The sequence below is a fragment of the Erpetoichthys calabaricus genome, chromosome 4 (assembly GCF_900747795.2).
Source record: "Erpetoichthys calabaricus chromosome 4, fErpCal1.3, whole genome shotgun sequence".
NCBI lineage: Eukaryota > Metazoa > Chordata > Cladistia > Polypteriformes > Polypteridae > Erpetoichthys > Erpetoichthys calabaricus.
Genome location: NC_041397.2, coordinates 115,865,842 through 115,879,601, shown reverse-complemented (window position 1 = coordinate 115,879,601; position 13,760 = coordinate 115,865,842). Strand labels below are relative to the sequence as shown.

The window sequence follows — 13,760 nt, the reverse complement described above, 5'->3', positions numbered from 1 at the left end:
TTTCGTCTGTAACCCGAGTTAATGCTATAGGTAAGTTCAAATGTTCTGTTCTTATTTCATACCTAAATTGCATACTTACCAATACCATTGCTATATCATTTTATTACTCATTTACGTATATGTGATAAGATAGGTATTTACTCAGTAACTACTTACCTAACTATTATGTAGCTATGCGTTATTACAACAAACATAAGGATTAATCCAAGTAAAATCCATCCATCCATCCATCCATTTTCCAACCCGCTGAATCCGTACACAGGGTCACGGGGGTCTGCTGGAGCCAATCCCAGCCAACACAGGGCACAAGGCAGGGAACCAATCCTGGGCAGGGTGCCAACCCACCACAGGACACACACAAACACACCCACACACCAAGCACACACTAGGGCCAATTTAGAATCACCAGTCCACCTAACCTGCATGTCTTTGGACTGTGGGAGGAAACCGGAGCGCCCGGAGGAAACCCACGCAGACACGGGGAGAACATGCAAACTCCACACAGGGAGGACCCGGGAAGCGAACCCGGGTCGCCAGGTATCCCAACTGCGAGGCAGCAGCGCTACCCACTGCGCCACCGTGCCGCCCCCAAGTAAAATTATAAACACAAATTTCCTGTTATTATTTCATGCCAAATTTTGTACTGTTGTATTACGTTACGTTGTTAATCCCACTGAGCAATTACCTGCCTATATACTGTAGAATAACTATGTTTTAATATCAGTGTATTTAATCTATAATTTGTAGCACTACAGGTAAGTAATGAATGTAATGAAAATAATATGGTGTGATATAGTGTATATGTTAGAAATAAATGCATGCACTTAAGAAAAATACTGTAAGCCATTTTTGTTTCACAGTTTCAGAATATGTTACGGATAATATTGCTTGGAGAATTTTATCATTTGATGTTTTAGTGAAACCATTTTACTAAATAAAATGGCCTTGTAGTTATCTAAATGGAGTTAAAGAATGACAGCTCTGTCTCATTCCATAACAGAAACAAAAAAAAATATGTTTTAAAAAATTGCAGTTTATTTAGCACAAAATGTTATATCCATATGTATGATCTGGAGTAATTTACAGAGAGAGGATCAGCAGACATCTGGCATCATACCATGAAGGAGAGCACTTTGCTATAAATGAGTGATGCTGTTAAGGATTTGGTATTATCTAAAAAATACTTTAATCATCTCCTATACCTAAGAAAATGATGTAAATATATTTAAAAATAGGTCCCATCCTAGAAGCTAAAGATATAGTATAGGTCTGACTTTATTTGAATTAGTTGCACAACTCTTTACTCCTGGCTTAAATAACTGATAAACAATGCAAAAATCTCTTGTTATTCATTGTTTATTGTTGCCACACCTTAAGCTGGAGTCACATTATGCGACTTCTAGTCATGGGGTATGTCAGATTTGCCAATCGCGGTCACTGATTTCGTCGACGAACCATGTCAATTTATTCAACTTTAAATTCCTGCCCATGTCACACTTACCAATTGAGTACTGACCTTCCAGCACAGTCATGCTCGCCCCTTTTTGTGACAGCCAATAATGTGTTGCCTGATAGAGCCAGTGCTATATGAAGGGTTAACAGCTAGAACAAGTAGCCTCCCTTCTGTTTACATGGCTCAAAACACCCAGGTCCATTACTCCTCATTGCTGTATTCTATGCATTCCAGATGAGCATTAATTGGTTGTCAGCTTTCCTGCAAACCACACCCACCCTATGACTGTTTGATTTTATCAGAGTGAATCACAGACTAGTTGTAGTGAGTTGCTGGGTATGTCACATTGGGCAATCAGTTTCACAGGAGTGCACGTCGTGTAATATAACATGGGCTTTAGTGCTTTTGCACTGATTATGTTCCTAGCTGTTGTGACTTCTGTGCTTTGTGAAAGGTGCTATATACGAGGGACATTCAACAAGTTTCCACACTTTTTTTTAACTTTATTTATTAAGAATTTCAAAAACAAATTACGAGCACTTTTCTACATAGTCTCCTTCCTTTGCGATACAATTTTCCCAGCGTCGTACCAACTTTTTAATGTCCAATTACCACACCTCCCGCCTTCACTGTTTCCAAGAAAGATATAAAAGTGCAGAAAATTTTTGAACATCTCTCGTAAAGTAGTGTCGGATTGAAAACTCCATGAGCAGAATAGCAGTACAATAGTTAGTGCAGCTTCCTGTCAGCTTCAGAGTGCTTAGTTTGAATTCCACACCACAGCACTGTCTCTGCTGCTTATTTTCCTCATGTTTTTTTGAGTTACTCCAATTCCTTTTTTGCCCCAAAGATGTGCTTTTCGGGATAACTGACCACTTTAACTGATAGATGACACCCTTTTTAGGACTGGTCCCTGCTTTGTAGCAATTTCTGCTAAACTGGAGAAAGTGGGATCAGTAATGTATAGGTGGATGACATGCCTATGATCTTGTGGCTTTCCTTTAACTGTCCAATGCTGTTAGGTAGATTAATGACTCTAAATTGGCCCACTGATCATCGGGGCGCCCTGTTACTGACAGACCAACTACAACTGGCTCTTACCTAAGGCCTATTTACCACTAGTGCCAGCTGCAGCTCACTACAACAGGGGCTCAGTAACAGTTAACAGTAGTGTGTACAGAGTACAGTCCTAGCAAAATGCAACATGTTGTCAGTCTGTTCAGCCATGATATGGATGACCCTTGCCTAGCTCCAATATAGGAGCACACTGTCAAATATGATGTCTTTATTAGTTGAACTGTAGTCTGCAAATTCTAGGTGAATACAGCATTGATTAATGATGCAGACCTTAGAACTCAGCCAATGACATTAACGTATAAATATAAAATACTAATAGTAACATACACTCTAAACACCATATTCCAGTCCATTTTTACATTCCTACCTCTTAGGTCTAAGCTTTCAATAACCTCTGGTGAAGTGCATCTAATTTATTGATTAATTTAACTTTAAGTCTTTAAGAATAATCAGTTCATTTTCTTTATTGTTTATTATTATTATTGAGACTGAAGTCTGCTACTAATTTGTATATTTACTATACCTTTGCTCAATTTAGCCTCATCTCGCACAGAAAGCCAGTCTGTCTTGGAAGATGGGAACTTTTACAAACATCTTTGCTTGACTTCCAATGCATTGTCCTAGCAGGATTCTTAAAAATTTCAGTAGGCAGAGGGCAGAAAACAGTTACCTGTGCTGTCAAGCTTGGCTTTTCAAGAAGAAAGCTTTAAAAAGAGAGGCAACCAACAATGGCAGAATGACAAGAGCGAAGATCTGCTGCCAGCTACAGTATCTGTTTAGTTACTCATAGGTGATTCACACAAAATGTAAGCTGGGGTTGACAGTCTGAAGAACTCTCTCTGAGCTCGTCAAGGTTATTGAATAAGAGAGGAGGGAAAAACTGCAGAGCACAAAAACAACTTGGCAGCAGTTCGTTCAAGAGTTATTGTCAGCCGGCTTCTAGGGACTGCTTTACTTTCTCCATGGTCATCAATTCATCAGGGCTTACATTTTATTTTTCTGTAGGTAAACATTTAAATAATTATTTCAGCTCTACCCTAGGATGTCAAGGTTCATCTGGTATCTTTAAGAATGTGTAGAACAGGGCTGCCCTTTCTCTTACCAGAGAACTACTATCTCTGATTTTGCTTCATTTTTTATATTTATGCCAGATAGCAGCTGTTTGTACTCTTACATACATAAATCTTTAAATTAAAGCTGGGGTTTGCTTTAGGGTCAAAGTCACCATGAAACTCATGTGGGTACAAGACAACATTACCTCCTGAGTGTGGTATACTCCTGATCCACACTTCATGCTAAATACCCTGAGCCTACCATGCCCACACAGTTTTAAGCCCCAGCTATCAGTGTCAGAATAAAGAGGAGACTACCACAGACTACAGCCTAGGAGCACATGATTATTTTTAAAATTAATCTGGTGGCTTCTTTTGGTCCAAAAATGTGTGGAGTAAATTTGTGGCTCAGTCATTGGCAAGATGCAATATGTTGGCAGTCCTAATTTACTTTGATTTATTTTATACCAGTGGATGATCTCTGGGGCAAGTTTGCAGTGTCTAGCATCAGAATGTGAATATATAATAGTGGGGAATAAAACCAAAAAACAAAACACTCTAAAGATCAGCTTGAACAGGATCTGCTTAATTCCAACTGGTTATTTCAAGCTTACAAAGCCCGACTATCATGTCAAGTTTATGGCTAACATTGCATCCAATACTTCAACAACTGTGTTGATAGACTGGCTACAGTAACCACCACATCAATGCCAATCGCAATATGAGCACTCTAACACAATTTGGTGCAATATTGTGCAATTGTAACTAAAAGTCAAATTTCAGTTTTCAAGTGAAAATGCACTGCTGTCCAGTTTCTGAGATTGGAGAGGGTATTGTCGTGTCTGCAGGATGCTCAGAAGAAATGAGAGAAATTAAGATGCAGACAAAGACATAAAGTCTGTCAGTAGCTAGGCTGAAATGAAGAGTGAACAAAGATGTAAAGTAGGATTGATGAAATAAGTGCTATGCTAGGAACAAGAACAACTACTCTAGAAGGTCTGGTAGACCATATTAATGTAACAACAGGCAATGGAAATAATTAGGTTCAGTGAAAAATTGCAATTGGTGCTTGGCTGATTAAACATTTTAGTCTGACTTTGAAACCTGGTTCAAGCGACCATCATGTCGACAGTTGTGAGGTGAATCATCATGTGAACAGAATGACATTTACGATTATAAGAACAGATGATATATATTTATGTTGTAAGGAAATATTAAACAGATCAATGTTTGGAGACAGTATGGTCAGAATGGTACATATTGATATATAGAAACAGGTTACAATACTGTGAGTGGTATACTGTATAGTACAATATATTAAACTTCATTAATGAAAAGTGGTGTAATTGTCCCTTATAATAAAATATTTCCAAACATCTCTTTTAATAGACTGCTAAGTTAAAAGTCAAGTCCCAATCTCATTTTTAAATAAATCAAAAACAATAGAAATCTGGAGCAGGAGCCACACCATATCAAAATGGTTAGCACTACTGCCTCTCAGATTCAGGGATCCGGGTTCAGGTTCAGGTTCAACTTTTCCTTGAGTACACTTGAGTACTCAGATCTGTGGTTATTCAGTTAACAAGTGTCCCTAAATTAACCAAAAGTGCATTACTAGGCCATGGATGACTCCTACCTTGCACCCTATGCTGATGACTCTGGCTACCAATGACCCCTCAGTGGAATTCAGAAACTGGTTGGGTACATGGGTTAACAGCACTTTCAGTACTCAGAACTCAGTTAATGTATTTGTTACCTTAATGTAGTTGCTGCCACTTTCTAGTTTTGGGTAGCATAGCCAGATGAATATGACGTAACCACTACCAGAATTTAAGTTTCAGGCTCTTCTCCTTTTTAACACAGTTGACATAATTATCCTTAAACAAGCCACAGCATAGTCCATAATGGATCATCTTGAGCCATACAAGTAAAAATTGTAGAATGAGTATAGATTTGCCCGTGGTGTGAATGGCATTTCTAATCCTCTGGGGGACAAACTACAATTTAACCGTATTATTTTTTCAGTAATAGTTTACCACCTAAAAGTCACACTTGATTCAAAGTAGACACATTACCTTTTCACCATGTTGAAAGTGTATTAGACATGTCCATTTCAACCAATTCAGGGGTCACAATTGAATTCTGAAAATTTGTGTTAACCAGAAACTGCTCGATGCTGCATTCCATAAAGGTTGGTATTAGCTAAAGTGCTCTTAGTCATGTCTGTATGACTCTAAATTTAATTGTTGTTTTGAGGGAATTACCCCACAATGGCTCTCCTGTTTTACACATGACTTAATACACCTTGCTTGACTCACCAAGATGGCAGAACTTGAATTCTCCTTAATGTGGTGTTGGTGTCAAATATTCATTTCTTGAAATGTTATCATTTTCTGGGTTAAACCATTCCTGAGTTTTCAATGTGTCCCACTAGCTTCTAATGCAGAATATGCCTGCTTCCATTTTTATTGAGCAGTTTTAGAATGGTGGTCTTACATCCGTTTTATTTGCTGACAGTTCATACTCTCTAGATAGCAGGCACATTTTCTAAAAATAAGCCTGAAGGAGGAGAAGTTCATCCCTCGAAGATTAGTTGTTGATGCTGCACCTTATGTTATTTATTTTTAAATAGCTGCCTGCAATAATAATGTATACAGCATGCATCTGCAGCTGGTGTTGTCTGGGCTTATTTTTTCACACATGTTTCAATTGTTTTCTTTTTTAAGTCTGTTGCAATATTTGATTTATCAGTCATTTTTACCATGGAATGATTTAACTAAAACTCTGAATCACAGTAGCAATAATACACGGTTTTGTTTCATTTAAAATATGAAAATTAAGGTAAGATCACAATCTCTACAGCCATTTCTCTAACATTCAAGCTAAAGACCTTTTTTTACTAATCTGTTCCCTAAAAGGTTAGGTCTAAAACAACTACCAATTATGAGAAAATAACATTTTGGTTGAAAAACATTTTTATGATCATAAATGGAAATCAGAAATGTAATCTCCATGTGTGTGGTTGGTTGGTATGGTGTGCCCACCGTCGGGTAATGCTGCCCCACAGTTTTGGATTCCTCATCACTGTCTGTGTGGAGCTGGCATGTGTCCGTGTATGTGTCCATGTGTGTGTGCGTGGGTGTGTGTGTGTGTTTATTTCCCTTCCCACATTTTTAAAGGGCAGCCCTCAGTTGGTCCAGGGTGGGTGTATGAGTGAGTACACTCAGTGATGGACTGGCACTTTGCCCAGGGTTGGTTCCTGCTTGTTTCCTGATACTGCTGATTCCTCACAATCCTGCAGGAGGACAAGTGGGCGCAGAAAACAGATGGATGTGTGCACTTATGTTTTGTCTTTGCCATTAGATATGCTTTGTCTACGGTAATCATCTCTGTGGTTTTTATACTGTGTATTGTGCAGCTCAGATGGATGAAATTTAAACCTGATTTCCATTTCCTTATGTATTCTGTCATCATGTTTGACAGAGCAGGTAGTGTTTGACACCTTGATCAGTCTCATTGGATTGTCCTTTTCACATCTTGTTTCCTACTTTATTGTACCTCTGGGGCATTTCATGCTCATGTTATGCTTTAAGCCATTCCTTGAACGTCATTGTACAGTAGCCGGCTGTCACTTCCAAGACAGATGTTTTGAGTTTAAGTGCCATGGAACCTGTATTTTTAACTGCTCCTCCTCTTCCCCCAGGTGTCCATCGAGGAACGCCTGAAACAGCTGCATGAAGCCCACAGGGACTTTGGCCCAACATCACAGCACTTCCTCTCCAGTAAGTTATTGCAAAAAAAAAAAGATTTCATGCAAAACACTTTTCCTTTCAGTACCCTGCCACCACCAGTTAAAGCAAGTTAAATTGGATGAGCTGGTTTGATGGGGTTGGGGGCGGGGGGGGGGGGGGGGGGGGGGTTCTCTTTTCTAAACACTAGAGCTGGCAAACTAATTTACCAATGCAGAAAGGTTTAGACTCGTCAAAGTGCAATGAGGCCTAAATTTCCAAGCTAAGCACATTAATCAAGTGAAACTGCTGTGCCTTTTAAAATTAGGTTGTCAATAGCTTTTCTAATAGGCAGCCAGGATATTGACTTGCTTCTTTTCTTGTACGGATACGGAGGGTGGCATGACTTGTTGTATTAGCTCTTATGCAGAGCAGCTAAAGAAATTTGTTCCGTCAAGCTGTAACATGCAAGAAGATGTACCTCTTTAAAGACAGCGGTTAGCCTTAGATATAGTGCCTTTTGGACACATCAGTTTACATAACTCTTTACATGCAGAATAAAGTATGAAAAATATGATATTTCTACACGTAATTAGTCAAGGTATGTTTAAAAAAATTGGTTGATTCTATCTCCGTGATCATTGGGTGAGTTTCATCCTACTGTATAAAGCTTTTAGGCGAATTGGTGACTCTAAATTCTGTAATATGTGTCACTGGGCCTTTCCATGACCTGAACTGGTTCATGCCTTTGGGTCATTGATGCTAGAATGGGGTCATATTCACTAAACCTGCGCCCAAGCTGGAAAGAGAGGGTAAGAGATGCATGTATTTAACAGCAAATCATGAAAAAAGCAAATTCAGTTTTCAGTATAAAAAGAAAAACTTTAAAAAATAATTAGCCTTATGTACATGCCAAACAAAATGACACAAAAGAAACTGGTGGTGGTTGAACACTTTCCGTTTTTACACTGGACATGAATGGCCAGGCTTGTGGAAATGTTTAAGTTCCTGGCCATCAAAATGTGACCATATGGTCAAGAAAGCCTTGTGCTCTAATTCATTGTGTATGTTTGTGTTTTTGTTTTGTTAAACTGCTTCCTTGGAGTTATTTGGGAATAATGGAATGATGATTATGGTGGTACTTACTGTACACTGAATATTTATACTGATGTTTTATTTGCATGATCTACACCCAGTCAACTGTTTTTTTATAGTAATAAAGTAAAGTAAATATTTAGTGTTTAAAACTGAAGTGGTGCGCTTTGTAATCAATTGTTAAATAGCACTAGTAGAATGTCGGTTTTCATGTTCAGCTGGACTTTGGAGGCTCAAGTAAAGTTGTGAATAAATATACTGCACTTGCAAGAGTACATACGACTGCACTAAACAAGCATCCATTGGCGGGGAGTGCACCACAGGAGTTTCAGCTTTTCTTGGAATAAGAAAGGGTAGTAGAGTAGAATGATACTTCATAAGCCTTGTAAGTAGATAGTTAGGGATTTGGAGGAAATTAAATTATTCAGCATTGGGTTTGTGACTTAACACGATTATGATGTGGTATGTGGCTTAGACATTATAATCATATTCCATTTGTGGGAAGTTACAAGAAAATGGATCTGCAATAGTCCAAATGTGATGGTCTTCTAGTTGCAACTCCATCAGTGTCGTATAAGTGTATGTTTATAAACTGTAATGCCGCAGAATCTTGAAAAATGATGGGTTCAAAGTAATTTGGGGTTGTGCGGTGGTTAGCACTGCTGTCTCACAGCTGCAGTGTGCTGCATATGAATCCCTACCTGCCTTCTTGGTGGAGTTTGCACACTCTTTCTGTGACTGCCTAGTTTTTCTCTCACAACCTAAAACAGGGGTCCTGGAGGACTACAGCGGCTGCAAGTCTTCCTTCCTGCCACTTTCTCAATCAGTAATTAATTTCTGCTGTTAATGGATTTCTTTACCCTTCATCTTCATTACCTTATTTTTACCAGTCCTCTGAATTGTTTATTTTTTCGTTAAATGGCTGTCAAATGAAAAAAAAAGTGTGAAGCAAGCTAACAGATGACCAGCTGAGTCAGAGGCTTGAACTCCAACCATTTTTACTCCAACCAGTTTCTTAATTAGAAGTCGATTCTTGTTGTTAAGTAAACTCATTATGTAATTCCATGGCTGCTTGGTGCTCTTAGTCTGCCACAGCAGACATTTCCAAAACTGTTATTTCTAAGAGCATAGTCAAAATCTCTTGTGGACCTGAGCAGATCAACATTACTGAGACATTCACCTTTCTTTATTTTTAAATATTATATGATAGATACATGTAAGTTGGCAATGTTTTGGCTTGTTTTATATCTCAGTATTGTTTGGCTGCTAATTAAGGAAAAAAAGAAACAAGGGGTTTGATTCTTAATTAGTAAGTGAATTCATTTAATTAGTTGCAAATACTGGTTACTAATTAAGAAAATGATTAGAATGAAAACCTGTAGCAATAGTAACCATCCAGGATAGAGCTGGCCATTCCTGCCATAAGACTTGAGTGCTCATCAAATGGTAATTTCCAGTGGCCTCTGCAAAACTCAGTTTGGGTGTATGTGTGACTGTGGCCCGTAATGGAATAGCACCATACCCAGGGTTAGTTTCGACCCTGCTTCTGAGGTTTCTGGAATAGACACTGGGTCCTTGCCATTCAGAATTAAAACAGGGCAGAACGACATACATAATAGTAATTAAAACCACAAAAAGGTAACTCTGGTCAGTTTTTAAAATGTTCACCTGAAAGTTTAAATAATAATATGCTGTTCTCAATTTGAACCTCATACTTGATTCAATTTCAAGAAAAATTAACAAATCAATACTTTATTGCAAAATCATAAGCAGCCTAAAATAAATGTTTAGCTAAATGAAAACATAAATGAAAAACATGCTGTTTGATTAAATTACATGCGAGTAATCCTCTGGTGTTATTGGTGGATAAGTGCACCTTACAATAAAACTTGGTGCTGAATTTTACCTTTTTAAAAATATGATTAATTCATTACATATATACTGCTCAAAAAAATTAAAGGAACACTTTTTGATCAGAGTATAGCATCAAGTCAATGAAACTTCTAGGCTATTGATCTGGTCAGTTAATTAGCAGAGAGGGTTGTTAATCAGTTTCAGCTGCTTTGGTGTTAATGAAATTAGTAACAGGTGCATTAGAGGGGCAACAATAAGATGAACCCCAAAACAGCCACTGACATTTTTCCCTCCTCATCTTTTCTGGCTGTTTTTTCACTCCTTTTGCATTTGGCTGTGGTCAGTGTCACTACTGGTAGCATGAGGCGATACCTGGACCCTAAAAAGGTTGCAGAGGTAGTCCGACTTCTCCAGGATGGCACATCAATATGTGCCATTGCCAGAAGGTTTGCTGTGTCTCCCAGCACAGTCTCAAGGGCATGGAGGAGATTCAAGGAGACAGGCAGTTACTCTAGGAGAGCAGGGCAGGGCCAGAGAAGGTCCTTAATCCATCAGCAGGACTGGTATCTGCTCCTTTGGGCAAGTAGGTACAGGATGATCACTGCCAGAGCCCTACAATGACCTCCAGCAGGCTACTGGTGTAAATGTCTCTGACCAAACAATCAGAAACAGACTTCATGTGGGTGACCTGAGGGCCCAACGTCCTCTAGTGGGCCCTGTACTCACTGCCCAGCACCGTGGAGCTCAATTGGCATTTGCCATAGAATACCAGAATTGATAGGTCCACCACTGGCGCCCTGTGCTTTTCACAGATAAGAGCAGGTTCACCCTGAGCACATGTGACAGACGTGAAAGGGTCTGGAGAAGCCGTGGAGAACGTTATGCTACCTGTAACATCGTTCAGCGTGACCAGTTTGGTGGTGGGTCAGTGATGGTCTGAGTAGGCATATCCATGGAGGGACGCACAGACCTCTACAGGCTAGGCAACGGCACCTAAACTGCCATTAGGTATCAGGATGAAATCCTTGGACCCATTGTTAGACCCTATGCTGGTTCAGTGGGTCCTGGGTTCCTCCTGGTGCACCACAATGCCCGGCCTCATGTGGAGTATGCAGGCTGTTCCTGGAGGATGAAGGAATTGATACCACTGACTGGCCCCCACACTTGCCTGACCCAAATCCAATAAAACACCTCTGGGACGTTATGTTTCAGTCCATCCGACACCATCAGGTTGCACTTCAGACTGTCCAGGAGCTCAGTGATGCCCTGGTGCAGATCTGGGAGGAGATCCCCCAGGACACCATCCATCGTTTCATTATGAGCATACCACCTCCCCACCCCCCCAACGTTGTCCGGCATGCATACAGGAACGTGGGGCCATACAAACTACTGAGTACGATTTGGAGTTGCTGCAATGAAATTTTGGCAAAATAGACTAGCCTGCCACATAATTTTTTCACTTTGATTTTCAGGGTGTCTTTGAATTCAACCCTCTGTAGGTTGATGATTTTCTTTTCCATCAAACGATGTGGCATCCTTTCGTTCCTAACACATTACCCAGTACATATCAGAATGGATATCCAGCAGGATTTTTTTCCCATTGAGATCTGATGTGTTTTCTAAGTGTTCCTTTAATTTTTTTCAGCAGTTTATATTCATTTCTCACATCTGCTTTGGTCCAATATAGGTTTTCCAATAAACTGGCACTTGGCACAAAATGATAAACACTCATGCACTCATTTTCATTCATACTTGACCCATTTAGCATCCATTAAAATATATATTAGATATATATATATATTAGAACTTGTCTCATTTTTCTCATTTACTCCAGTGATCTCTTATGCATTTTGCTTCAGTATGGAGTCTTGCTACCCATATGTCTTTGCAAGTTAATAATAATAATACATTTTATTTATATAGCGCCTTTCCCATACTCAAGATACTTTTAAGATGGAAATCTTCCATAGAGAATCCAGGAAGATGCATCGATAGTAAGGAAACACCAGGAAACAAGGAAACCTTTCCAAATTAAAATTTGTCTCCCAAGAGCCTATGAGGCATTTGAAAAAAGCTGTCACTGTGTGTGTGAAGTCTTTCAATGAAATTAAATCTAACAAGCACACAACATGTTATGCCACACCCCAGGATGAAATTAAAAATCTAAAAGGGCGGAGTGGTGGCTCTGAGGCTAAGGATCTGCGCTGGTATCCAAAAGGTTGCCGGTTCGAATCCCCGTCACTGCCAAAAGAGATCCTACTCTGCTGGGCCCTTGAGCAAGGCCCTTAACCTGTAGTTGCTCCAGGGGTGCTGTACAATGGCTGACCCTGCGCTCTGACCCCAAGGGGTATGCGAAAACTAACAAATTCCTAATACAAGAAATTGTATAAGGCGAAATAAAGAACAAAAAAAAAATATATAGTGCCACACTAAGCCATTTTATATGGTGTGCTCTGCTGCCACAGTAGACTAGACTAGTAAAAATGCTCTTCTGTGACCATTTTGATAATATGTATCTTGGCCACCCTTTACTTTAACTCTCCCTAATTATAGTCTACTTATATAGTAATCATTCTTTTAAGATTCTGTTTAATTGCAGTGTAACTATTCCTTATTACACTGTAAGTATAGTATCAGTGTGAAGAGGTTTGCATCATACTTGCCAGCACCCTTAAACCTGTAGAATTATGCCAGTTAAGCAGAAACTACACTAGAGACATCATTACAGTAGGCTTTCTGTAGGTCTAGCAGCACATCCACAATGAATCCCTTCCTGTAAATTACTGCTAAATCAGATATCAATACAGTTATCAAATAAAGCAATCTGATAAGTCCTGCACATCACTCCCCTAAGTGAAAATTAGAATTTAAACAGTTAAAAGTTCCCAGCCAAAATTGTATTATGGTGAATGAAATTGAAAAATTGTATATTGAAAAATGTGTTATTCTCATTCTCTAATTGTGCTGAAGGTAGTATATATATGTATGTAAAAATGATAAATCATGTTCTCGGGAGAACTAACATCTGGAGCAATTGCGTGCAACAGCATTATATTTCTGGCATTTTACAATGCTAATAATTGCAGCAAATCAATCAGGCTGAGTAATTTATTTTTCAGTGACTGTGTCTACAGATACACATGTATGCATTACATATTGTTCATATAGATATATATATAGTACACTGTATATATCATTATCATTTGCAGCAATCTGTCCACTGCTGGGCAAAGACCTCTTCTATCTTCCCCGACAAGTAATGATTTTTGTTCTCCTGCTTCCAGGCTCTATCAAAATTCTATATCTCAACCACAGATCTAGAATTTTCCATCTCCTTGGTCTCTTGTTATCACTGGAAATCCAATTTAAAATACCTGCAATCCACCTATCGTATGTTTTTCTGCCTACAATTTCAATTCTGTCCAGTTCCACTTTCTTTTTTTGTGGTAGCAATGACATTATCTGGTTTGGTTTTTTGTCCAAATGAAATCATTTCAATTC

General features: G+C 39.0%; 1 protein-coding gene across 16 annotated transcripts in view; it reads left to right on the top strand.

The window, feature by feature from the left end:
- The window catches only part of dmd (dystrophin), a 2,688,357-nt gene that overhangs the window by 2,362,333 nt on the left and 312,264 nt on the right, over positions 1–13,760 (top strand). For all 16 annotated transcript variants that reach the window (XM_051926236.1, XM_051926244.1, XM_051926242.1 and 13 more), the window contains one exon: positions 7,286–7,364. In XM_051926236.1, the coding sequence (XP_051782196.1) occupies positions 7,286–7,364 (79 nt within the window). The remainder of the gene's footprint in view (positions 1–7,285; positions 7,365–13,760) is intronic.